This window comes from Phycodurus eques, chromosome 6, assembly GCF_024500275.1.
Source record: "Phycodurus eques isolate BA_2022a chromosome 6, UOR_Pequ_1.1, whole genome shotgun sequence".
Taxonomy (NCBI): Eukaryota; Metazoa; Chordata; class Actinopteri; order Syngnathiformes; family Syngnathidae; genus Phycodurus; species Phycodurus eques.
Genome location: NC_084530.1, coordinates 7,804,841 through 7,832,445, shown reverse-complemented (window position 1 = coordinate 7,832,445; position 27,605 = coordinate 7,804,841). Strand labels below are relative to the sequence as shown.

Here is a 27,605-nt window from a genome sequence, read left to right as displayed (position 1 = left end):
CTGTAGGTCTCATAACAACAAACTACAATCAGCAGCCTCTTAGCGCTCTCTTTTAAAAAACAAAAAAAGATAAAAAGTAGGATGCGGATGACCTTTTGATTGATTAAACCTTCCACACCAAGTTGTGAGCCGAGGTCACTTCCAGATGAAAAACATCCCCTCAATTGGATAAACCCTCCAGCGCCACCACTGCAGAGAGAAAGGAATTGGATCACTGAGCCATCCGAGGTGCCAGCTGGACTTGGTAACAAAGGTTCCACCTTCAGACCGGTGTGGACGAGTGGAAACATCCTGATGCCAAAGAAGTGAAACTGCATGACCATTTTGGTTATATTTGCTTGCAGATGTGGTCATTTGATCAGCTGATGGTGTTCTGATGAGAATTTAGAAGGAAATAGTGCAAAATGTTCAGCACTTTGTTCATTACTGGGCTTCTTTTCAACATGCGTGACCGTTGCCCTGCGATTGACTGGCGAGCAGTCCAGGGTGTATCCTGGCTCTTGCCCAAAGTCAGCTGGTATAGGCTCCAGCTCATCTGCAACCCTAATGAGGACAGTAACTCACCTTAAAAGTGATGGACATACGGTGCTGAATATTATATCTTTACACAAAAAGGCTCAATTCCGCCATTTGCCTTTGTTTAAATAAATTTTTAAAATGATTAATATCCCTGACAGTTTTGAGGAAACACAATCTTGCACCATTCTGAAGGAAACTTCTAACTTCTAGCATAATAGCAATCTCAACTATGCAGTCCATCCATAAAGTAGTCACAGTGCTTTACTTTTTCATCATCATCATCATGTTGGGTTACAGCCTTATTCCAAAATGGAACAAATTAATGTTTCCTATAAAAAAAAAAATTCTTAAAACTAAGAAATCACTTGTACTGTAAGTATTCAGGAGGCACGGTGGACAACTGGTCAGCACATCTGCCTCACAGTTCTGAGGACCCTGATTCAAATCCAGCCTTGCCTGTGTTGAGATTGCACGTTCTCCCCATGCCTGCGTGGGTTTTCCTCCCACATTCCAAAAACATGGCTGGTAGGTTAATTGAAGACTCTAAATTGCCCATCGGTGTGAATGTGAGTGCGAATGGTTGTTTGTTTATATGTGTCCTGCGATTGGCTGGTGACCAGTTCAGGTGTACCCTGCCTCTCGCCCACTAGATAGTTGGTATAGGCTCTAGCATGTCCGCGACCCTAGTGAGGATAAGTGGTACGGAAAATGGATGGATGGATGCAAGCATTCACAGCCTTTGTGTAATATTTTGGCAGCAATGACACTGACAGCCTTAAGACTTTTCAAATGCCACAAGCTTGGCTCATCTGTCTTTGGTCAGTTCTACCCATTCCTCTTTGTAGCACCACCGTCAGGTTGGATGGGGAATGTCTTTGCGTAGCCAGTTTCAGATCCCCCTAGAGTTCAATTGGATGCAAGTCTGGGCTCTGGCTGGGCCACTCAAGGACATTCACAATGTTGTCTGAAGCCACTCCTTTGATATCTTGTCTGTATATATTGCTGCATTCATCCTTCTCCAATTCTAACTATTCTCCCAGAATACATCTCCACATGATGCTGTGGATGGATGATATTGTTCAGGAGATAAGCGCTGCCTGATTTCCTCCAAACATGTCTGCCATTTAGACCAGAAATGTTTTTCTCTGAGAGTCCTTCAGGTGCCTTTGGACACACTGTGTTAATATTACTAAGGAGTGGCTTCCATCTGGCCACTCTACCATACAGGCCTGATTGGTGGTTTGCTACAGGGATTGGTGGACTGTCAGCTTCTTGGTCACTTCCATGACTAAGGCCCTTTTCCCCCAATTGCTGACTTTAGGCGCATGGCCAGCTTTATGATGACTCCCCTGGTTTCCTAACTTCTTCCATTTACAGATGATGTAGGCCACGGCGCTCATTGGGACCTTGAAAGCAGCAGAATTTGTAACTTGGGACAACCCTGAATCGGACTTACTCGTTGACTTCATTCTTGGTTTGTGCTCTGATGTGCACTGTCAACTGTGAGACCTTATAGAGACAGGTATGTGCCTTTCCAAATCATGCCCAATTAACTGAATTTACCACAGGTGGACTCCAATTAAGCTGTAGAAACAGCTCAAGGATCTTCTTTTCCTTTGGGCTTGTCCCTTTAGGGGTCGCCACAGCGCGTCATCCTTTTCCATGTAAGCCTATCTCCTGCATCCTCCTCTCGAACACCAAGTGCCCTCATGTCTTCCCTCACGACATCCATCAACCTTCTCTTTGGTCTTCCTCTAGCTCTCTTGCCTGGCAGCTCCATCCTCATCATCCTTCTACCAATATAGTCACTATTTCTCCTCTGGACGTGACCAAACCATCGAAGTCTGCTCTCTCTAACTTTGTCTCCAAAACATCGAAACCTCGCCTGTCCCTCTGATGAGCTCATTTCTAATTTTATCCAACCTGGTCACTCCGAGAGCGAACCTCAACATCTTCATTTCCGCCACCTCCAGCTCTGCTCCCTGTTGTCTCTTCAGTGCCACTGTCTCTAATCCATACATCATGGCTGGCCTCACCACTGTTTTATAAACTTGCCCTTCATCCTAACAGTGACTCTTCTGTCACGCAACACACCTGACACCTTCCTCCACCCGTTCCAACCTGCTTGGACCCGTTTCGTCACTTTCTGACCTCACTCACCATTGTTCTGGACGGTTGACCCCAAGTATTTCAAGTCTTCCACCCTTGCTATGTCTTCTCCCTGTAGCCTCAATCTTCCCCCACCACCCCTCTCATTCATGCACATATATTCTGTCTTTCTTCGGCTAATCTTCATTCCTCTGCTTTCCAGTGCATGCCTCCATCTTTCTAACTGTTCCTCCACCTGCTCAATGCTTTCACTGCAGATCACGTCATCTGCAAACATCATGGTCCACGGGGATACCAGTCTAACCTCATCTGTCAGCCTATCCATCACCACTGCAAACAGGAAGGGGCTCAGGGCTGATCCCTGATGCAGTCCCACCTCCACCTTAAATTCATCTGTCACACTTACAGCACACCTCACCACTGTTCTGCTGCCCTCGTACATGTCTTGTATTATTCTAACATACTTGTCTGCCCTCCAGACTTCCGCATGGAGTACCACAGTTCCTCTCTGGGTACTCTGTCATAGGCTTTCTCTAGATCTACAAAGACACAATGTAGCTCCTTCTAAACTTCTCTGTACTTTTCCATCAACATCCTCAAGGCCAATAATGCATCTGTGGTACTCTTTCTAGGCATGAAATCATACTGTTGCTCGCAAATACTCACTTCTGTCCTGAGTCTAGCCTCCACTACTCTTTCCCATAACTTCATTGTGTGGCTCATCAACTTTATTCCTCTATAGTTCCCACAGCTCTGCACATCACCGTTGTTCTTAAAAATGGGCACCAGCACACTTTTCCTCCATTCTTCAGGCATCTTTTCACGCGCTAGAATTCTATTGAACAAGCTGGTCAAAAACTCCACAGCCACCCCTCCTAGATGCTTCCATACCTCCACAGGAATGTCATCAGGACCAACTGCCTTTCCATTTTTCATCCTCTTTAATGCCTTTCTAACTTTGCCTTACTACTCATTGCCACTTCTGGTCCACCACACTTGCCTCTTCTACTGCTCCTTCTCTCTCATTTTCCTCATTCATCAACTCCTCAAAGTATTCTTTCCATCTATCTAGTACACTACTGGCGCCAGTCAACATATTTCCATCTCTATCCTTAATCACCCTAACCAGCTCCACATCCTTCCCATCTCTATCCCTCTGTCTGGCCAGCCTGTATAGATCCTTTTCTCCTTTCGTGTCCAACCTGGCATACATGCCATCAAATGCCTCTTGTTTGGCCTTTGCCACCTACCTTTGCCCTGTGTTGCATCTCAATGTATTCCTTTCGCCTCTCCTCTCAGTGTCCCACTTCTTCTGAGCTAACCTTTTTCCTTGTATGATTTCCTGTACTGTGAGGTTTCACCACCAAGTCTCCTTCTCTCCTTTCCTGCCAGAAGATACATCAAGTACTCTCCTGCCTGCCTCTCCGATCACCTTGGCTGCAGTGGTCCAGTCTTCTGGAAGCTCCTCCCGTCCACCGAGAGCCTGTATCACCTCTTCCCGAAAAGCTGCACAACACTCGCCCTGTCTCAGCTTCCACCACATGGTTCTCTGCTCTGCCTTTGTCTTCCTAATCTTCCTCCCCACCACCAGTCATTTTACACACCACCATCCTATGCTGTCTAGCCACACTCTCCCCTACCACTACTTTACAATCGGTAACCTCCTTCAGATTACATCGTCTGCACAAGATGTAATCCACCTGCGTGCTTCTACCGCCGCTCTTGTAGGTCACTCTATGTTCCTGCCTCTTCTGGGGAAAAAAAAAAGTGTTCACTACAGCCATTTGCATCCTTTTTGAAAATTCTACCACCATCTGTCCCTCCAAGTTCCTTTCCTGGATGCCGTACTTTCCCATCACTTCTTCATCACCCCTATTTCCTTCACATAACACATAACACCCTCAATTTCAAGTTTCACCCTCATCACTCAATTTGATACTCTTCTTCACCTCCAAGACATTCTTAGCCAACTCTTCTTTTAAAATAACCCCGACTCCATTTCTCTTCCCAACTACACCATGGTAAAATAATTTAAACCCTGCCCCTAAACTTCTAGCCTTACTGCCTTTCCACCTGCTCTCCTGGACACACAATATACATATATCAACCTTTCTCCTAATCATCATGTCAACCAACTCCCAAGATTTTCCTGTCATAGTCCCAACATTCAAAGTCCCCACATTCAGTTCTAGGCTCTGTGCTTTCCTCTTCTCTTTCCCGCTTTCCACCTCCTTCGACTTCGACCCACAGTAACTGAATTTCCACCGGCACCCTGCAGGTTGATGGCGCCGGTGGCGGACATTGTTAACCCGGGCCACGACCGATCCGGTATGGAATTCTTTAGATGAACGCTCATATTTGTTTGGCACAGTTTTAAGACGGTTCCCCTTCCTGACGCAACCCTCTGCATTTATCCGGACTTGGGACCGGCCTACAGTTTGCACTGGCTTGTGCCCCCCATAGGGCTGCATTAGAAACATCTCAAGGATGATCAGTGGAAACAGAATTCACCTGAGCTCAGTTTTGAGCTTCATGGCAAAGGCTGTGAATCCTTTTGTGCATGTGATTTTATTTGTAATAAAGTTGCAAAAATCTTTTAAAAAATAATAATTTTGTTATCATGGGATGATGTAATGTGGGGGGGGGGTCAATTTTAGAATAAATAACATTACATGGAAAAAATGAAGCGCTGTGAATACTTTCTTGGATGCTCTGTACATTTACAATACTGGATTTGCCTTTATGGAATCCAATGAATACGTTTGGTCATGGGACATGTCAAAATGTAAAAAAGGTAAATGAAAATGTAATTTTTTTTTTAATAGCTTCAAGGGGGCACAGTGTACGACTGGTTAGCACATCTGCCTCGCAGTTCTGAGGACCCGGGTTCAAATCCGGCCTCGCCTGTGTGGAGTTTGCATGTTCTTCCCGTGCCTGCGTGGGTTTTCTCCGGGTACTCCGGTTTCCTCCCACATCCCAAAAACATGTATGGTAGGTTGATTGAAGACTCTAAATTGCCCCCAGGTGTGAATATGAGTGTGAATGGTTGTTTGTTTATGTGTGCCCTGCGATTGGCTGGTGACCAGTTCAGGGTGTCCTCTCGCCCAAAGATACCTGGGATAGGCTCCAGCACGCCCGCGACCCTAGTGAGGATAAGCAGTATGGAAGATGGATGGATGGATGGATAACGTCAATAATATCCATTTTTGTGTGATTTCCACCTAAACGAAGATTGTTCTTCAAATGAAAATCATTAATTTTGCTCGTCTAAAGAAGTTTTAACTTTTTTCCCCCATTTACTAAGTTTTGTTTTGCTCAAAATGCATCCAAATTCTCATGAACGCTCAACCTGCAGCATTTCACTCAAGTAGCGTCCTTTAAAGGAGAATGACCGTTTTACCACTTTGACTGTCGTGGTGAATGGTCCACATACCGAAATCCCTGCTTAGTGCAGGCTTAATATCCGTGTAACACGAGGCCATTGTTTAGTTTTCTAATTTTGGAATGCCTCTGAGCAGCATCCTAATGAGTGGCGTGGGAGGTAATCGTTAACATTTTTGTCTCACGGTGTTCTGTCCATCAGATAGGCCCAGCGGGGAATGTGTCTGGAAAAGCGTCATTCCGACAAAATTCCTTGGAGTCGTCTTCCTGACTTAAGGCCTCATGCAGCCCAATTGGTGCCACATGCTCTGACATTCCCGTCAATATTTTCCCTGTAGGATTAGCATCATTGCACTTCATTACCTTAGGAAAACAATCTTCCTTATTTAAGTCATTTAGGGGGTCCTCGTGTTCTCCCAAATCAATTTGCTGTGACTGACCCACAGGTCATGCTTTTCCACTCTTTTTCACCTCTTTCCCCTTTATTAGACTCTTTCTAACAAAGAGTCACTTCCACAGAAACAGGAAGTTGGGGAAAACTATTCAAGCCTTGGGAGAGGGTTTAATTACCCACATGTACTGTAAATGCATCCAAAGAAAGTTGTGTCCATTCTTTCCATCAGCCACTTCCTGCAGCATACTTGACTGATGTCAGCTCACCTGTCTCTCAACTCTCGTTCAAAGCACTCCAATAATTGATCATTGACATTTCCTCTCATCAGCTCAATTACGCTGTGATCTGTGGCTCCAAGGCAGGGAGGAAAACGACAAGCATGGACTCAGTCGACTTTCTATCCTGGTGTTTTTACACAAAACAATCTTAACGCCATTTGTCAGATATTTGAATCTTGTGATTGTCTTATTTGAACGGGGCGAGCAGTCACATGACAGAGTTCCACTTCCACTCTTTGTGATCCTTGCTCAGTGAACGCCTGCTGTCCAAATCTTTAGAGATTTTTAGACTTGTACAAACTTTAGTTTTTCACACTTTCAACCAGCAACTAAGCCCACTTGTACATTTGAAATATATTTCCTCTTTAATCGAAGTGAATGCTATTTTTTATTTGTGAAGTTGCCCTTCATATTGAAAGTGGTAGAATGAACGCAGTAATTCTTGTGAAGAATTATTTTTTGTAAGAAAGCAACCGGTCCAGCATAATAATGATGTACATGTATATTGACATTGCATTTCTTGTTTTATTTATTAATAGAGACAAATGGTTCTTAAGGGGTTTTTTTTGAGTAATGTTTAAAGAAATGTAACTGCAGAGGAAAAGTCTCTTTTTTTACTTGATAGGACATTACAGTGTAGATAATAAAGAACAGTTTTTGACACCTGCTTTCTATGGTGTTTCATTGAATCATATATGGAAACTTGTGAGCTAGAAGTGCCTCAAGTATCCAAAATATGCATTACCGGTACAAGTTTTACAGCCTCTTTCCTTGAAATATCTCAGTTGTACAATACTGTGCCAATGCATGTGACTATAACTTACAGTATCTGCTTATGTAAGACAGGGTATAGGACCTAGTACATAACCTTGTGGCACACCGCAAAAACAACATAAAATGCATTAGCTGTATTCTTTTTCATTGACATCTTCGTCATTAAGATATAAACTGCTAAAATGTGTTTTCCAATGTATGGCAAACTATGAATGTAGGACGTAACCTTGTGTGTGCCCACCACAATACATAGGGTAGAGTATTTTTGGGCACCTCCTGCATTAAGATATGAACCATGAAAAGCACTCCTCATGTAAGACAAGCAAAGTCGGACCTTGGACCTAACTTTAGGGCACACCAGAATTCTTGAAATATACTGTATCACTTCTCGTGTATTAGTTGTTAATTTGTTATATTTTCTGACTAGATAAAGCCAATACAGCTTACTTGCCAAACATGGTAGGGGCCAAGGAAATAACCTTAAGCACAACACAATGCAGGTAATGGCTTACTGTCATTGGCATCTCCTGCATTAATGGCTGAAGTAACTACCTACAGTACACTTTAAAGAAAGTAGAGCTTTGGACATAACATTGGTGCACACCACGGGAAAAAAATGACATTTGTCAACATATGCTTTTTTTTAATCAACATGAGAGATGTCAAATGTACTGGTATTCAGTACTAAACTAAAAGTACTGATAATTGTCCAAAAAACAGCTCGAGTAAAAGTACTGAACTGAAGTAAAAGTAAAAAAAAGTACACTTTTAAATGTACTTAGGTAAAAAAAAGTAAATGAACATTTTTAAACCCAGTAATAAAATACATATAGTGAGATTTTTGTATCTCTCCAGATGATTGGCATGTATGCTTTCTCTGAACAAAAATAAAAACAGGTAGACTTGAATGAAAAGAAGAACATTTATTTGCACTATTGAAATACATTTATATACAGCAAAACATAAGTAGTTAAAAAAAAGACGCTAGGGTTTGCTTCAAACATTTATTTGGCCACTGCCAAACAGGAAAAGGGTTTGACTGAAACTAGCAAATTACGGCTTTTTTCAGTTTTGTTTTGGCAGTTGGCAAATAATATCCATCCATTTTCTGGACCGCTTCTCCTCACTGGGGTCGCGGGCGTGCTGGAGCCTATCCCAGCTGTCATCGGCCAGGAGGCGGGGTACAATCGCAGGGCACACACCAGCCAATCGCAGGGCACATACAAACAAACAACCATTTGCACTCACAGTCACACCTACGGGCAATTTTAGAGACTCCAATTAATGCATGTTTTTGGGACGTGGGAGGCAACCGGACTGCCCGGAGAAAACCCACGCAGGCACGGGGAGAATATGCAAACTCCACACAGGCGGGGCCGGGGCTTGAACCCGGGTCCTCATAACTGTGAGGCTGACGCTCTAACCAGCCGTTCACCGTGCCGCTTGGCAAAAAATATATTCAACAAATATGATATATTAATGTTCAAACATGACAATTCCCTACCAACAACAAGCCAGCTTTCTAAAAAAAAACTAACGTGGTTCATTCATTGCAGACACTTTTGGGGAAAAAAAAAATATCCTTACCTATGAAAGGTTTATCCCAGTACGGAGTTCCCCTGTTGTGATTGTACGACGTACTTTGTACTTCGTTACTTCCCACCCCTGATCAACATATGTATTAATGCTGCATTTGAGAAAAATGGCAACTCGGATTTATCCCAATCGGATTGTACCAGTTCTGACCTCAAAGCGTTCCAGGCCAATGTAAACAACAAATATGGCTGATAGCGAAAAATGTTTTTTTTTTTTTTGGTTGTGTATATTTGTAAGCTATATAGGCCTATATACAATCATAATTTGCTTTATTTATGTAAATAAAGTTATATCTTTCATACATTCATACCTTTTACCGAATAACTTAATGCAAGCAGAGAAGGCATATCCTCACGCAGTCAGTACAAATTACTTTGGGTTATGTGAAGTTATGTTAAAGAAAGAAAGATGGATGAATATATTTTTATAATCCAGTAAAATTATGTTTTACCATTCACGGTCTGTGTCTCCGTGGGAGCCATTGTCGAGTAACTCAGTGAAGGCGGGTTAGATATTTTCATAATCACCTGACCTGAAAATCTATGGAAAGAACTGAAACTCAAAGTCCATAGAAGAATCCCACGGAACCTTCAAGATTTGAAGACTGCTTGTGTGGAGGAATGGGCCAAATTCACACCAGAGCAATGCATGTGACTAGTTTCTCCATACAGGAGGCGTCTTGAAGCTGTCATTGCAGACAAAGGCTTTTGTTACAAAGTATTAAATAAATACCATTTGGTGTGTTCAATACTTTTTCTCTCTCATTTCACATTATTCCACATAACTTAATTTCTGATCTTATTTGTTCTACTTTCTTGGTATGTATGGATTACTTGGGTTGTTCCCAACATCTGGTGAAATGTCCATGTCAATAGCACCTTTGGAAATATATTTAGTGAGAACAATGGTGACGTGTTAAATACTTATTTCAGGCGCTGTAAATCGATCTTGCCCGCCCGGGAGCTCAGCACCCCTCAACATTTGATCCTAAAATCGCCCCTAAGATTCAGTAAACCGCTTAAAGACCTGTAACACGTGCCCATGTAAGGCAAACAAAGTAGGGCTTCAAATGTAACTTTGGGGCACCCCGCAATAGATGAAATACAGTGGAACCCAAGTTCGCGAGTTTTGAAACTGCTAGATTTGAATGTAGCCTCACTTCACGAAACCATCCCCCTCGGGTCTCTGAACTGAGCCATGCCGCTCACTGACGTGCACTGTATGTAACGTGCAAAGTAAACAAGCCGATGTTAGCCACGGCTGCTACATTGGTAACGTGACTTATTCGTAATAGTGTTAGTGTAACACTAAATTATCAGTTTGAAGTTATATTTTTGTAAATGTACAATCTGTTGAAAATCAAAAAGAGGTGATAGTCCTACCTGTCAAGCAGAAATGTTACTTGGGTCCAAAGCCTCTCAGCCACTGACTGGTCTCTCTGAAAGGCAGATCCAGTGATCACACTGTTGTGTCTTGGGCTCTGTCCAATTCTCTCTTTGTAACTTTTGTTGCTAACCGGAGGTGAATATTCCGCCATAGTTTCAGCAAAGCTCCTCAAGCCCAACGTACCCGACAATGGCACCCGTAAAGGTGTTAATGTTGTACTATGGACAGGTTGATTGTAAAATTCAATTGCCCTTCTGGGAATAATAAAAGTATTCTGAATCTGCATTTTATGGTTATCCTGAAATTGAAAGAAAGCCAATTAACCTTAACTTTTTGGTCCAGTTAATGACCTCTTACATAATGGCATCCATCTCTTGTGCTAACATGCAGTGTGAGGCCTAGGATAGAACCTTGGGGCACACCACAACACATGAAACACACCAATTGACTTCAGGCAAGGAGCCAGTCAGGAACCATGGCGACCTTTTCTTTTGACACCGTTCTGCTCCTCTCTCCGTCAAAGCGGCAAATAAAGACCCCGGCTGGGGGTGGATGTTGAGAGATGACCACCAGGTTTATATGGTTTCATCCCCCTATCAAACACGCATACTTCCTTCCATGTGGCCGTGGTGCAATTACACACAAAGCAAGTTGCAAATTAGACCTCCCCCTCACCTCTTCTTTTCCTCCTCCACTACATCCTCTGTGATGAGGAATGTCCTCCCACTGCGATGCTGGCCAAGATGTGCAGTGGGCTCCTGTTTCCTGCCCTCCCCGCACCCAACACCAGCCCTCCGGCGCTGATCCCAGATAGATGCTTCTTCCACAGCCTGGGAACCAAGCAGACCAGCTGAAAAACATTCACAGAGACAGAACTCTCCCTTGGAATAACGTTGGAGCCATCCCACTAAGAAACAGAAGGTACAAAACATATTTCTTGTGGCATCAAAGAGTACAAAACAATCCATTTTATTAACTTAATGTACGTATATGCAGCATTCAGTGCAAATGATCACCCGCTCATGAAAAGCGGAGGCAGACGGGAACCGATAAACATGAGTCCCTCCCCAGTCCAATGCTGTACTTTTTATTTTGAACCAGGGCAGCCAATCGGTTTGGGGATCTCAAGAATGGAAGCATGGAAATTGGGACGGGTTGCTCGAGAGATGTCAAGACTGCCCTGGTGCCCTTAAGCGAGGCGCCAAAGCCGAGGCAACACTCGTATATGTAAATGTGGCATAACAATGTGTGAACTGAATGAACAAAACTAAGCACGCTTCTTTTGGGCTAAAATCAGGGGTATTGTATGTGCTTACTTGGATAGAATTTATTTAATGCCTCTTTTGTAGTGCTTGTAACATCAAAAGTGCATTTCCCGCTCACCAATAACAACCAACCCCAATGATACGTTTCGTGTCCGTAGCAATTGAAAGGCATTACATAGATCAACAGTAGCTGCCTAATACCAGTACATGGCAATCAAATATGCGGATTACATGTTGAGTTTAGTCTGAAAGTTCCCCATTTGGATGTGAGCCAGTTGATGCTTCATGTACCAGACATGAATAAACAAGGAGGTCAAGTATGTTAAAATATCAGTTATTTAGGGCTATTGGGCGCCTCAATTAATGCTGTAAATTCTAGACATTTGTCTTGGAAAATGATCTATACAAGAGAGCACTTTGGTATTTTTAGTTAGCAAGATGGATTGGAGTACTGCACGTCACGGTGGTCCACGGGAAAGTGAATCCATTCACTTGAGTCTTTTCCTTCTTCCTCCATCCGTTTTCTATAGCACTTGTCCTCAGTGTCAAGGTTTGAGCTGCAGCCAATTCCAGCGGGGGGGGGGGGGGGGGGTACACCCTGAACTGGTCTATTTAGAGTCTTCGATGAACCAAACGTGCATGTTTTCGGGATGTGGGAGTAAGTTGGAGTACTTGGAGAAAATCCATGCACGCAGAGACCATTCAAACTTCACACAGGAAGGCCGGAAGCCGAGATTCGAACCCACGACCTCTCGACTGAGAGGCAAACTTGCTAAACACTACTTGTGCTGCCTCTTTACCTTCTGGTGTATAATACTCAGGGGTTATTTCGAAGCGGTTCACGTAAGATGCAAAGTCTTTTCCCTTGCAAGCAGAAGGAGGGGGCGACGGCCTCATGTTTGGGTTCACCGACACTTGGAGCGGGTGGCCTCCAAGACCTTCTGGTGCTTCCGTTTGTTAAACCTTTTCACGTAGTTGTTGCTCCTGAGAATGCCGTCGCCTGGTTTTAGTCGGCCCCCGAGCAGGTTCAGGAGGTCATTCGGAAGATGCCGCCTCCGGTGGTAGATTTGGCCCATAACAATGTATCTGGTCCCTTGGGAATGAGAATATACAGGATTGAGGACCAGGTATACCTCAAAAGCAAGTTTTCAGCTCTTAATATATGTGCGACCCTTTAACCAATACTGCCCCCCGTAGCATAAATACAAGCTATTCACATTTTGTGCATTTCATTGAGTGAGATAAGTATTTGATCCCCGAGGAAAACATACATTTCTACTCAAGCTCAACAATTCGACATTTCTTGTAGTTGGTCACCAGGTTGGCACACAGATTCCCTCGCATTTTGGTCCAGTTTCAGCTCCCTCTCCAGGTTTTCTTTTGGGTTAAGGTTTGGGACTGACTCGGCCGCTCCATTATCTAGTATGCTCCTTCTTGAGCCCCTCCTTTGTTGCTCTGGCAGTATGTTTTAGATCTTGTCAGGACCCCATCCATGAGCCGCCCTCAGTGATCTTGCTGAGTAAAGGAGGTTTTCAATCTAGATTTAAATGGCTCTATTCAGTGTCCCCCCCCTAGGCCTGTACCCTTGCGGGAGAATAAAAACAGCCGTAAAACATGTTTCCCTCGCATTTTTTTTAATCCTCAAATTACGGTAGGTCCAGTTTATGCCCATTTGCACAACTTTGTTTCCATTGGACCACAGCACTTCCTCCTTAGCCTTCTCCGAGTCATGTAGGTGTTCACTGGCACACCTAAGACTGGTCTGTTCTTCAGCAGGGGGATCTTGCAGGAACCGCAAGGTTTCAGTCCATTAAGACCTACCACATGGTGCGTTACCAACCGTTTTCTTAGTGACTGAGGTCCATATTGCCCTTCGGATAACCCTGCCGTGTCCGTTGAGGCCACGCCCTTACCAATCTCATGATCATCCACACTCCAACCACTAAAGATCTTGCATGAAACTCCAAACCGAGGGCAATTGATGGTTAAGACTGTCAATTTCTGTACTGAACAAACTTAAAAATGTTATTTCCGCCACTTTATAGTCATTTTTGGATCTATCTACACTGTGACTCATTCTGCTCAGTGTAATTGCTGGGGCTGTAAATATTTGTGATTCTTTGCTATTCGTTTTCTTGTGCGCTGGTGTGGAACTGGAATGTCACCATCGTGGCACGACTAAAAACTTTTTGTTTTTATTCCAAACATCGAGTACTTACCAAGTTTGATGTCAGGACAGGGTTTGCTGCATTTGTACGTGTCCAGGACCAGAAGGCGCACTTTGAAGAAGAAGCTGTCAGGGGTGGCATAGAGGCGACTCATCTTGTAGAACCCGTCGCTGCTCACCATCAGAGTAATGAGACGTATCCCTTTCCGCAGCACGTCGATGTCGTGGACGACCCCGTTGACAGCTGTTTTAGGGGGGAGATCTTTGTCAAGGTATCGTAGTTGATATACTTACTCCTTGTGACACTTTTGGGGTGGCGCAGCAGACGATTTCCCGAAAGTAAAAATGTCCCTTGCCTCAATAAAGGTTGGGAAACACTGGTTTTCAGCGCCCTCGGCAAGCGGGCAAGGTAACCCTCTTTGCTGCGCTCCTCCTACTGTCGCTCATCGTGCTGACTTACCAAACTCGGTGTAGCAGTAGTAATCCCTCTCGTCCTTCTCCTTCCTGCACTCAGTCATGCAGAAAGCATCATGGGTGAGGTCGGACTCTGCGAACAGCGAATGGCACCTTTGAATGTTTGCTCGGGCTTAATTGATGTCAGTACAACTGCTTCCTCCCCAATTAACTGGAAATGTTGTTACACTTTGTCTATGGCAAATCAGTGCATTTCAATACAGACACAGGCATCAAAGAGATATCTGATAAAACCGGTATCAAAGGTTCTGCTCTTACACAGATGGATTATATATTCCTGTGTGGCGTTTGCATGTGTGGGTTTTCTCGGGGTACTCCAGCTTCCTCCCACATCAAAACCCTGCATGTTATCTTAATTGAAGGCTCTAAATTGCGGTCCTTTATCTATATGTGCCCTGCGTTAGGCTGGCGACCAGTCCAGGGTGCACCCTGCTCCAGGGATAGCCTCCAGCTCATTAGACTAGAGAATGGTTGGACGCAGTGCTAGACCACCACTTGAACTTCATGCAAATGACCGTTCCTGGAGGCGGCTTTCTTACAGGTGGTCTTGTGTGTTTATTTTGGAAAAGCAGCACTTGTTTGGACCCAAAGCATGCAAAAATCTACCGCTGTGTTAATTAGTGTGATATGATGGCTTGAAAAACCAGCAGGAGTACATTTCACTGCTGTGTTTTCAGTTATCCACCCTTTCATCCATTTCCTACAGCCCCGGGCCTCATTATGGTGAGCCTAGCCGAGCCGAGCCAACTTTGGGCGAGGTGCGGTGTCTCCACGCCGGAAGGCCGAAGCAGAGATTCAAAGCCAGAGTTGTGAGCTCAGTCGTGATGGGTGAGGTCGCAGTCAGAGCTGCGAGGCCCACGTGCTAACCGTGACCCCATCTCAAATCTGTAATCCCCAAAGGTACGTAACGGGGAATGACTCCATTCCTAGATCTGAAAACGTGCTCACGTTCCAGGAACGGGACGTAACACTGACCTCGTCTGAGAATGTCAAATTGGTACAGGAGGCTGGAGGATCGCCGGTTGAAGGTGACAGGCGGCCGGCTGTTGTTCCGAGGCGCTGCCGCTCCAATACCGGTATGGTGGAGGCCCGCTTTGCCCGGGCGATTCTCCTCTGGGTCCAGACGTCTGTTGGGGGGCTCTCTGCGAGGAGAAGGTGCTGGAGCAGGCTGTGGGTGAGGAGCGCTCCTGGGTCTAGAGTTGGGATGGCCCTCCGGTTCGGCGGGCGGAAGGAGGCCGATGCCGGGCTGAGCCGTGCGGTCGGCGGCCGCAGCCGTCGACGCCGTCAGAGAAGGTTTGGGAAGCAAGCCGGCCACTTCTCCTCTGGTTTTATCCGTGCTCAGCTCCAGCAGCTGCTCGCTCTTGGGGCCTCGCTTGCTCTTGTTGTGGGGACCGTGGTGGCGAGGGACGGGTGCCAGGTCGCTGTGCTTTGGCCAGATGTCAGAGGGTAAAGGATGAAGGGAGAATTTGGACTCTCCGGTCCTGCTGCTCTTCTCTAGAAGTTCATTGATGGGCAGAGATGGTTCCTTCACCATCAGCCTGCTCTGGTTGCTCTGCGGGGGGTCCACAAAACTTCTCGGACTTTTCTCAACAAGAGGATAAAACTCTGGAAGTAGAATGTATTCGAAAAGAAGCAACATTTACATCGCTGAGGCAGGAAGATAGATAGATGGATAGATTTTGGTGCACTAAACCATTTTGTCATCTCCAATTATAAAAAAAAAAAAAAAATGTCCAAGTTAAAAGATGAACATTTTACAATAAATCACATTGTAAAATTAGAAATGTGGTTCCTATCTTGGACCCAAACTTGCTTGACTGCTTACACTGTTCATAAACTCTTGACAACAACATGAACAGACATTCAAAAAGAAATTAAAAAAAAATAAAATAAAATACTGCAAACCCTTCCAGACCACATGTTCGGGTAACCCTCATTTAAACGGAGTTATCGCTTACCATTAACAACATGTTCCTGCGCCTTGTGAAGCGGGAGCAGCAGGAAGAAAACGACATGAATCCTCATCGCGTCGTCGTCGTCGTCGTTGTTGGGAGGAGACACACAGAGCGAGATGCACTGCAGTTGCGCCAGAGTCTCCACAGACTTTTATACACCACTGGGATGGGCCTGAGAGCAAGGCGGGACGTCCTATACTGACACACGCACACATGTAGTTCTATTGTCATGACACTCCTTCCATTAATAAGCACCCCAAAAAAGATATGATGTCTGCAATGACAGATGACGTAGAGGGGCTGTTTCTAGTGGGTTGTAAACATGATTGATGTGTATATTTTTGTTCTTATCTTGTACGTTTCCCCTTTTTGACCTTTTCAATCGATAAATATGAATAAAAAAATACATCAATAAATGTCGTCTCCTGGCACGGCGGACGAGCTCGTGCTTTTCGAAACGCTCTTAGCCATTGCGCAAATGAAGCTTTACCTCCTCCTGGAGGCGGGGGCTGCGAACTGCAGCCATCAAATTCAATAAAGAAATATATAGTCAACTACGAAGCACCATACCACAGGCATACTTTGGCTTTAACACTTCGGTAAAGTGATTTACTTTCCTTTTTAATGTTAAATTAATCAATCTTAATCTTGATTTCAGTATGTCGCGCATGGATATAGGTATTCGTCCATTTTAGCTTCGTATCTGTTGTTCCCAAAAATATACCATGTAACCCAATACTGTATGGACTCTTTCCGCTTTAAAACGTCTTTGTTGACTCGTTTAAATAAAAAAATAAAAATTACAAAAAAGACAAAAGGTATGCGTTTTTGACACCTTGACAAAACACGTAGGGGGGAATCATTCCTAATTTTCACCACAAACACATCTCATAAAAACGACCCAGATGGGACTCGAACCCACAATCCCCAGCTCCGGAGGCTGATGCCTTATCCATTAGGCCACTGGGTCACCACATTACGCCGTGAATGGATTTTTGTCTTATAAATCATAAGCGCTGCCCTGCGATTGCCGTTCCTGGGAATATTTCCCTATCGTGACGAGTATACTGATTTTCGCTAGGTCGGCAGACCCACGGGTTCCTTCTGAATGCGAGAATGGGACTCTGACTCATTTTTTCCGTTAGATGGCGCCATGCGTATTTAGTGGGTATGATCTTTTCTATTTTCTTGCAAATCGAAAATGTTCTATTTTCTGGCAAATTATGAATGGTATGGTCACGCTATTGTTATATTTAGATTTTTCACCCTCAACGGATGTAGATAAATTACCACATGCAAAAATTAAGTTAAAATCTATATTTTTTTTCCTGGAAGTTATTTTGAGCCCGGGTTTATTGGCACGATTTTAGCATTATAGCCACATAAACGATTAGTATTATGTATTATTTTTGGTCACGCTATTTTATTTTTTATTTTTTTATTATTCCTATCGTTTTTTTTGTTGTTTTTTTTTACATATCAACAAGATTTTTTTTCTAAAGTTATAGTTTAGAAAATACATGAAATTTGTTGTGTATGAAAAAACCCAAGTTTCATCTGCTTCCATCCATCTATCCATTTCCCTCATTCCTCATGTACTGTTGATCCAGATAATATTCCAGATAAAATGATAATGCTTACAAAAAAACTGTATTGCAAACTAAAATTATATTCCTGAATATGAAAAAAATCAAAATAAAATAGGAATCACTTTATCATAGAGTCATTTATATGGTGGTATGTTAAGTACAACAATGTGTACTCTTATAAATGATCTCTAATGTTCTTTTTAATTTATATCCTTCAAGTGGCCATATTAAATGCTATAAATACTGATTTTGTCCAGAAATTGCAACTTTCTAATCGTGTTGTCGGAGCACTTACAGAGCTGTGAAATGCCGGAAGTTATCCATAAAGTTATCCATATTACGGCCGAAATATGATTGGAATTTCAAAGTAATATTACTGCCCGGTTTGACCCAGAGTTTCTATATTTACACCACCAAGATGAGTCCAACTCGCTGACGAACAACGTGACAATGGTTTTATTTTGAAAAGACATACCAGATGCTGCCTTAGCTTGTTGCGCTTTACTAGTCTTGAGTGTGTTGAGCACTCCTCCACTCAGTCATTACGAAGCATCCGGCCCGAGTAGACGCCTGTCCGGATGGAGGGCGAACCTTTCACTTGAATTTTTTTTGTTTTTGTTTTTTGTTTTTTTGAGGGGGGAGAGCAGCCTTTCACGTTGTTCGCGGCATGCACGATATTTGGGCGTGTTCTGACATTTTTTTAAACCCCCACGTGAGGATTAACATTTTCAGCCATGCAGTCGTTCGTGACACCGTTGTGGAAGTGTCCACGGTCCAGTGATGTGCTATGGTGAGCCAACAAGCTAATAGGACGCTAAGCAGGGGGTTGCTTTGGGAGACACCTTTTGAACAAGTCAACAAATGAATCGTACACGCTGTTAATTTTCAACACGCTGGAAACCAAGGGGGATGTCTAACCAAGGAGTTCGGAGGAATGGCCCAGTAAAGCTGCGGTTGACAGGTAAGCGAATTTAACCCCTCTTGCCCTCCCCTGTTAGCACGCTAGATAGCCCAGCTAACTTCTGCTGGTGGTCAATTGGCGATGTGGTGCGCGTGGCACACACATCTATCTAGCTATCTATTTATCTATCTATCTATCTATCTATCTATCTATCTATCTATCTATCTATCTAGCTACCTAGCTAGCTATCGTTGTACGTCTTGCAAAGTAAATGTCTCCTCATGAACACGACGCAGAGAGTGACCTATGTTCGCTTGACAGCAAACAAACATTCATGGCCTTTCGCCTTATAAAGAATCGAATGAATCAATCATTTGCTTTCTTTACGAGGTCCAGGCATAGACAATCAGGATACACAATTTGAGGCAAAAACACATCATATGAACGTGTGTATTGACTAATGGACGCATAAGATGTACATTTCCTCAAGCAGAGACGTATTTTGTCATTTGAGGGCCCAAGGCAAACTCCACATCCATGAACCGCACTGACAAAAGTTTTATCTTCACCTCAACACAACGCGATTATTATCTAACAAATGAATCATCTTTTACTGTAATTGATGAGCATATTTATCATCATGTAATATAGTTTACAATTGGGATATTGTTTAATTGTGTATCTGGTTTAGTTTGATCATTTAACAATACAAATAAATATTTGATGGTGACAGCCCTAATACGCAGTGTTACTAACGTCTTCATGATGAAAAGTGTCACATGTAACTTTCAACTTCATCTGTACTTCTCCTGGGCTGTCATTGACAGCAGTGCTACTGCTACTGGCAAGAGCATCTTGGTCTTGCTGTTGTTGGCTACCCACATTTGGTGTCAGAAGAAGATTGAATCCTTTGGTAGTTTTGATAAAACTTTGTATCTCTCGCCTTCTCCGCTCCTCTGAGGTAACTGCTTCATTTTCATCACAACTTACTATATGCGGAACATCACGTGACTAACGCGGAACACGGAATAGCTGATTTCCTCTTTATTCTACATATGTTAATGATCATGACTAGGTTTGATTTCAGTGCCTTGTAAAAGTATTTGACCCCTTAAGTTCGTATTTTTTATTATTTTTTTGCTTAGTTTCCCCATTTTAATGTTTAAGATCAAACAAATGTAAATATCAGACAACTATAATCCAAGTGAGCTTTAAATGCTGTTTTTAAATGGTATTTAATGTGGTTCTGTTGGCTTCATCAAGCCGTGATCTCCAACTCCCACTGCAGCGGTTCACAGCCGAGTGTGAAGCGGCTGGGATGAGAATCAGCACCTCCAAATCTGAATCAGAAAAGGGTGGAGTGCCCTCTCCAGGTCAGGGATGAGATCGTGCCCCACGTGGAGGAGTTTAAATATCTTGGAGTGTTGTTCACGAGTGAGGGAAGAATGGAACGGGAGATCGACAGGCGGATCGGTGCAGCTTCTGCAGTGATGCTGACTTTGTATCAGTCCGTTGTGGTGAAGAAGGAGCTAAGACGAAAGGCGAAGCTCTCCATTTACCGGTTGATCTACGTTCCTACCCTCACCTATGGTCACGAGCTGTGGGTCGTGACCGAAAGAACAAGATCCCGGATACAAGCGGCCGAAATCAGTTTCCTGCGTAGGGTGTCTGGGCTCTCCCTTAGAGATAAGACGAGACGCTCGGTCATCCGGGAGAGGCTCAGAGTTGAGCCGCTGCTCCTCTGCATTGAGAGGAGCCAGAGGACGCCTTGGGATTCCCTCGGAAGAGCTGGAGGATGTACCTGGGGAGAGGGAAGTCTGGGCGTCCCTGCTAAAGCTACTGCCCCCGCGACCCGACCTCGGATAAGCGGTAGAAAATGGATGGGTGGATGGATGGAAGTTCTCATTCCATGTATTTATTTATTTATTTAAATTTTTATTTTTTTATTTTTAGAAAATTCCACAAAGGTGGTGGCTACTTGTCATGTTGCTACTTCCACTAGTCCAGTGTTTGCTGACCTTTATTGACCCAACGCACTTATATTCCATTAGAAAAATCGTATAAAAATGTCACAAGTATACCCAGTGGTACTTTGACTTTCAAGCTTACTTTATTCCGTCACCAAGCTCTAACCTCAATTTACTCGTACATCAAATTAATTTTCCCAATTGAAATGAATTAAAATGTCATCAATCCGTTCCATCCGGCAAAAAACACAATTACGGTAATTTCTTGTGTATAATGCGCACCCCCAAAGTTGACCTAAAAATTCTGGAAAACCCTTCTACCTATGTATAATGCATTTTTACAATGCCTAATTTTGCTTCTACCCATATGATCAAAACATGAAGTATTATCTGTATTTTGTTAATTTTTTCAAATTTGATTTGAATACGTAATACTTTTTTTATTTACTTGCTGTTGTGAAATTCACAGCCCTACTTTTATTTAGTAAATTAGAAAACACAGAGTTGTGCTCATATGTTTGATGACCAAGGCAGAATTTGTAAGTTGGGGACAATTATTTAAAGAAAACATGAAGGGCCAGGCGAAACACATTTCATTTTATTTTAAGGAGATTCAAATTAAACTGTTGAGCATTTCAGAAAAGCATTATCATTCAACAAAACATAACCATAAATAAATTAATGATGGTTGTTGTTCAGTCATCAGTCGTACTTATAAAAAAAAAAAAAAAAAAAAAAAAATTCACAAATTCTGCCAGGGTGTGTAAACATATGAGCACAACTGTTCATGTATGCAGTCATACATACCCCTGTCATATTGGAATGAAAATGTAGGCTACACCTTTTTCATAACTTCTAAGTGGCGGTGGTATATTAGAATGAAAGTGTACACCTTTCTCATAACCTCTAGGTGGCGGTGGCATATTGGAATGGAAGTGTACAGTGTTTTCATAACCTCTAGATGGCGGCATACATTTATAAAATGTGAAAGTTTTTTTTCCATTTTCCCCTATACCTATGTTTAATGTGCACTTTTGATTTTTGACCAATTTTTTGGGGGGGAAACGTGCATTATACACAAGAAATTACGGTAACTTTTTGTGTTTTTAATAAAAAACAAAATATCTCATTATTGTTTGAGCATCCATCCATGCATTTTCTGTCACGGGTGTGCTGGAGCCTATCCCAGCTATCTTCGGGCGAGAGGCGGGGTACACCCTGAACTGGTCGCCAGCCAATCGGAGGACACATAAAAACAAACAGCCATTCACACTCACATTCACATTACAGTACCTTAATTGCACTTTTTCCCCCACTTCATCTGAGTAACTGCGTATCTTGTAGCTGCTCATAGCTAAAATTTTGTCTCGCAACTCAAAGCAAAAAAAACGACCAAGAGATGGCTCATAACTTGTAAGTTGGGGCACATGGAAGTCAAGGTACCACTTACGGAAATAATGATGAGCTCGCCTCAATTTACTAACTAATTTGCTTGCTCAGTGTTAAATCTGGGCCTGCTTCGTCAAACAATTATTATTCTGTTGTATGAATGGCAACAGGTGAATACACAGCTTAAATGTACAGTACTTTCCGTCCCATCTAGTGGAAGAGCATTTAATTGTTCTGGTTTTCAATATATGTTGCTGGCATGGATAGATGAACAAAAATATATTATTTGTGGTAAGTAATAACTCTCTGAAGTAAAATTTTATAATTAACACGGACACTAATATGCTGCAGCAGACGGGTTGGGAATGATTGCATTAGTCATTCTTAGTTTATGATGTATAGTTTTACTATAAATTGACCACAAGTGTGCTATATAGAGTGGAGTGCAATACGGTCGGAACAAAGACAACTTTACACCATCCGTATGCATTAAACTTGGTCCCAGCAAATATTTGGACAGCTAGGAATTACATCGTCACCTCTCATATTAAGTAGTAGTTTAGAAACCGAAGGCAGGTGGATTCATCAACTCATCACTCTGTTAGTCTCTCCAAGCAAAAATGTTTGAATCAAATCCTACATTCGAACGCATTTGGTTGCCTACCAAATGTTGTGGCCAACTTGTATGTGGTGGTGTGACGGAGAGATGTTGCTGTTGCCATCTGTATTATCTGGGTTCCCACTCATTCTGTCTAGCATTGGATCCCTCAGCATAGCATGTGTGATGATAAATGTTGCCTGTACTCCACATGGATGACATGTCCCCATGATTTACTGCTTCTCACCCCCTTGCATTACAGCAAGGTGGAGTAATAAGATCTACAGACTTTAAGGCTGTTCTTTCTTTGAGCTGGACTTTTTTTCCCTGCTCCATATGGGAAATGGTTTTAAATGGGTCGCAGTGGTCTTAAGACGGAATCCCAGGAATGTGAAACCTCAGAGAGGAAATGTGAGTCTTGCCGATCATAGACATATCCTCTGTCTGTCTTTCACTTGAAAGGATGTCTGTGTAGACCCATTTTTTCATTCACATCCTGCAGAATTGCTCTGCAGTTAAACAAGATACGCCATTTATCCGCCTTTGCCTTTTATGCAGGACCTGGGAAAACGGGTCTTGTAGCAACTACATGCGCATTCCTACAGTGACACAGCATCCTGCAATCAAATAATTAGACACTACGTCTGCACCAGACACACAAAATACTGGGGGATACATGAGTATCAGTTGTTGTAGTCCAGCATTCAGGACCCTTACACATATGTGGCGTCCTGCCTCTTTTATGGCTCTTTCCCCTTTTACAGTGCCTTTTTTCCATCATTTTTCCACCTTGTTGTTCTATATGAACTACAACCACACAAATGTTTTGACTAACTGGCATAAAGTTGAATAAAAGCAAACGATTAAAAATAAAACTCACCATTATGCTGAATGCACTGTAGTTGTTGTTCACTGGAGTGGGAGCCCTGCACATTTTGTTCTCTTCACCAAGCTAGCAATCATCTTGCATGTTCCATTGCATAGTGTTGTAAGATGGGGACATCAACTATAAGCATTTCTGTTTCACTGTTTCTATTTCACTTCTGCTTTTATTGTATTTTGAGATAAACATTTATAGATGTCATTGTCATTCGATGAGATTGAACACTTCCAATGGCTACAAAATAACTCCTTTCCTCCAGGTAGAAGCTGAACCATTTAAGGACTGTTCCATTTAGTCCTACCCACGTTTCCAACCTGTTCAGCAGTATATTATGATCTACCGTATCAAAAGCCGCACTGAGGTCCAACAAGACCAGAATTGCCAGACCGGAATAAACAAAGCATTCCAGCTCATGTCACAATTATATACGTATTTTGATTAATTTTCATTCGAATGCAAAAATTATGATTCGGGATTCTATTTTAACTGGAATTCACTAGTCAATCCAAATCCCCACATATTTGTTCATAGCAATTGTAAAAATGAACTGTGTACTCTCCCTTATCTTTAACAAGCGACAGACATTGGGGGATTACTTATTTTGCTTGGGAAGTCAGTTGCTTCAGAATAAGAAATGCTCATTTTGCATTGTAAATTCCATTCTTTTATTGTTCACAACATAGCCTTATTGTACTGAGTAGCCAGGACAATGATGTGTGTCTCACCTTTTTGCATCACTAAATTGAATTTGCAGTTTTCTGATCGTCATCACATTTTCCCCATTTGCGCTTGTGTTAGTGATTCCCAACCCGGGTACTGTGGCACATTATTGTGCCTTGAGAGAGGCTGCGGAATAATATCCAATTTCATTACATTTGTCCAAAAATAGTATATTTTCACTATAAATAATTAGTTAATCTACGCAAGTGACGGACATAACAATTAAATGCTCTTCCACTAGATGGTAGAAGTATATACAGTAATGAACCTGTAAATCCACTTTTTGTGTACCGGTAATTTTTGTTTGGTGGTGTGCTTTGCCATTTAAAAAATATTTTTTTTAAATATGAAATATGTGCCTTGGTTCCTAATAAGGTTAGGAAACACTCTCTAATGTGATGGCATCACACACAAACATGAAAAAGTAAAATGCACTTGTGGTGGGCTCACTAAGTTGAAGTCTTATATGTAGAAGTGAGATTTCCTCACGGTCGCTCGATCGCTCACAATGGTCATTTGAAATTTTGGGTTTTGTTCAACAATTTTTTTCCCCAAACTGCCAACTGCTGGGGCGTTCAACTGAAGATTTTCCACAGTGATTATATTATAAGCATTTGACATGGCCCAGGACAACTCTCAAAGGGGTCTGAGAAATGTAGCCGTTGAGTGAGTTGACACCTCCACTTGGAGCATCACACATGCTGAAGAATGCCTGTGAATATTATTCATCCAGGTCTTTCATTCTCAGGGCATTGAATCAATCGCAACTTGTTGCCTCTCATCTGAGGAGGCCTCACCAGTTCATGCAACGAGGCTTAGTTAGGAAAGCACTGAAACTTCCCCATCCAATTCCAGTTTTCATCTGAAATATTTAACTACAACAAGGGACGGGTATCGAGAATCTGTGAGAATCGGTTCCAGAGTTAATGATACCTTGGAATCGTTAGCTGAATTTTCTAGCGATTGCCATATCGATTCTATTTGATTTGATGTCATTGCGCATTTTACGCACCGTTTGCATCGCATGGATCATCTGGCATTCACATAACTACTGGCCTCAAAGGGGTATTAATATGCTACACCCTACTAACTATTCTGAGTAAGGGGGCCAGATTGCCACCTAGAGCAGCAGTAAACACACGACTAAAATCAACACCACTTTAACTATTAAACACTTTCTGCACAAAATAACATTAAAGATGCATTTTAACACAGTCAAAATGTAATACAGTAATTTTAACTAAAGCAGTGCATTCTGAGAAAGAGCGCATGCCTTTTTAATTTTATTTATTTATTTATTTATTTTATTTATGCCCTGCCAGAAACTGCGAACGGAATTTTCCCTTGGCCTCTTAGGGGCAATATGGAGCTACACGTTTCTGCAAGCTTAAAAAATGAGCAGAAGAACATTGCGATAGAACTTTATTAAACTTGTTTTTCACAGATTAGAAAAAATGGAGGCCTGCGAGTATTGTTATATTACCTGTCGGTATGTGTTACTACTGTATGTGTTATTTGAAGGTAAATCCAACTTCTGAATGCAAATTTTAGCTAGCCCGTCAATAAGATTTTCTATTGAATGTTAGCATTAAGCTAGAACAATGAATGTGTTTTATTTAAATACACAATGTGTGTAATTCTTTTTGTCGTGCAAAGGTTTTACACGATCAGAATTTTTGGGACCGATCAGTTTTTTAAAACAAAAAAACGGTAACAGATCACCGATCCAATCACAAGATGGAGCAATGTGTCTATTTAAATGACTTGTTCATTTACTGTATATATTTGTATACTGTACACTGAGTATCTTCAAAAGTATTCTCTATTCAGGTCATGTATTCTAATCAGTCAGGTCAAACCAACATTACAACATGACGGAAATAATGGGTGCTAACTTAAGGTAATTAAATGACTTTATTGTAATTAAATGACTTCACACACACTGAAACTGTAGCGCGTGATTTGACGCCGGCATGTTTACGTACAACCGTTAGTGCTAGAACTAGCTTGGTAGGCTACATAGCGTTTTGTTGCCTGCTTAGGAGCAGTATCGTATTAAAAGTACGTGAACCAAACCCCAGGCAATCCTTGAATGAAAGTCCTCTCCCAAGCACCGGTGACCAACAGCACACGTTTCCCCCCCATTTTGTTCTCATAATACACATGACGTGATCCGTTGTAGTCGTCACCATGGTAACAAGTGTATCTGGCATTTGAGTTGACAAGATAAAGCCCAGTGATCGTAAAAGATGGGATGCGGTGGTATCTGAATACAAGATTTTATTGCAGTAGTCTGACATAGTGCAGTCGTGAGAGACCAAATTTGTGTTGTAGTCTGATTCAGGCATTACGTGTTGCCTTTCTCAGATGTGTTTTCTGTCCCACAACGGCATTATTTTTTTTTTAATAAGTTTATTGACGGTCAGATATTTATAGTACGATGTCAAAAGACATGCTTCAAGGCTAAAAATAAACTAACGTTTGGATTCAAATATACTCTACACGATGGCGACGAGGAGTAAATGTCTTTTGCGGGCGAATCGGCGAATTATGACATTAAAACCGATCAGCATAAAATGCTAATTATCGTCCGAAGCCGATCAGATCACTGTAAAGTCGAGTTGTGCGTTAACTCTAAACTCCATGAACCTGGTTAAAACATGCTCAGGGAGGGCAGAAGAACATACATCACACGCTTGCTGCAAGATACGTAGCATGCATTCAGGGTGTGTTCACAATGCAAGAACTTGCTTGCACAACCCGCGCTGCATCACGTTAGTACTTTTTTCTTCAATTATGACATTTACGTATTATAACGAGAAGCCTGGATATAATATCCAGTGGGTTAGGAAGAAAAAAGGGTGGGGTTTTTTGTTTTTGTTTTGTTTCCTGATTAGATAGTGGTGTGTTGTCATCCCCCAACAGTACTTGCTGCCTAGCATGTCAAAACCAGACAGTTGATGTTCTCTCACTCTCCAGAAAGAGGTGTTTTGTTTCATTTTCTTGCACTGGGTGGAATCTGGATCCACGCAAAGGAGAATGACATGAGATGCATGATGGGATGAATGCCTTCACCCGTTGCCACTGCTGCAAGGACGGGAGTATGTCTGCCTCTGTGATCCATTGCCTTCATTAGCCTCCAGTTGGCATGCAACAAGCAGCAAATCACTGGAAGCATCATCTTGCTGTACTGAGTGAGCGTGCAACTCTCAGGCAGGCAAGGGAACACAGCTACATTTTTCATCAGCTGTCGTCGTTTG

At 42.5% G+C, this 27,605-nt stretch overlaps 3 protein-coding genes and 1 non-coding gene across 13 annotated transcripts in view; 2 read left to right on the top strand and 2 right to left on the bottom strand.

Annotated features, from left to right (window-relative positions):
• Nucleotides 1-16,812, top strand: part of LOC133404577 (nucleosome-remodeling factor subunit BPTF-like) — a 78,875-nt gene extending 62,063 nt beyond the window's left edge. For 2 of the 7 annotated variants that reach the window (XR_009768845.1, XR_009768843.1), the window contains exons 35-37: nt 10,828-11,358; nt 15,050-15,243; nt 15,347-16,812. Coding sequence is in view for 4 of the 7 variants with exons in the window: in XM_061680591.1 (XP_061536575.1) it covers nt 10,828-10,885 (58 nt within the window). In the remaining 3 variants the exon portion in view is untranslated. The other 5 variants (XR_009768844.1, XM_061680591.1, XM_061680595.1 and 2 more) reach the window with 5 other exon arrangements.
• LOC133404578 (UPF0450 protein C17orf58 homolog) lies at nt 12,336-16,453 on the bottom strand. The gene is made up of 5 exons (XM_061680597.1): nt 16,302-16,453; nt 15,319-15,948; nt 14,330-14,416; nt 13,922-14,113; nt 12,336-12,795 (listed from the first exon to the last, which is right to left on the bottom strand). Exons 1-5 carry the CDS (start codon nt 16,366-16,368, stop codon nt 12,608-12,610), a joined length of 1,164 nt encoding a protein of 387 aa, XP_061536581.1. The 5' UTR covers nt 16,369-16,453; the 3' UTR covers nt 12,336-12,607.
• A 383-nt stretch (nt 16,813-17,195) lies between the features above and the next one.
• Nucleotides 17,196-17,268, bottom strand: trnar-ccg (transfer RNA arginine (anticodon CCG)). Its single transcript has one exon. It is a non-coding gene; the product is annotated as a tRNA-Arg (tRNA).
• A 1,172-nt stretch (nt 17,269-18,440) lies between these two features.
• LOC133404348 (E3 ubiquitin-protein ligase SMURF2-like) overlaps nt 18,441-27,605 on the top strand; it is an 84,440-nt gene continuing 75,275 nt past the window's right edge. For all 4 annotated transcript variants that reach the window (XM_061680140.1, XM_061680139.1, XM_061680138.1 and 1 more), the window contains exon 1: nt 18,441-18,848. In XM_061680140.1, coding sequence (XP_061536124.1) covers nt 18,797-18,848 — 52 coding nt within the window. In that variant the 5' untranslated portion in view covers nt 18,441-18,796. The remainder of the gene's footprint in view (nt 18,849-27,605) is intronic.

Coding starts and splice junctions, on each gene's coding strand:
- LOC133404578 (XM_061680597.1), bottom strand. CDS start 16,368: ATGAGGATTCATGTCGTTTTCTTCCTGCTGCTCCCGCTTCACAAGGCG. Junction 14,114..14,329: donor CTACTGCTACACCGAGTTTG/GTAAGTCAGCAC, acceptor CCCCTAAAACAG/CTGTCAACGGGGTCGTCCAC. Junction 12,796..13,921: donor CTGTCCTGACATCAAACTTG/GTAAGTACTCGA, acceptor CTCATTCCCAAG/GGACCAGATACATTGTTATG.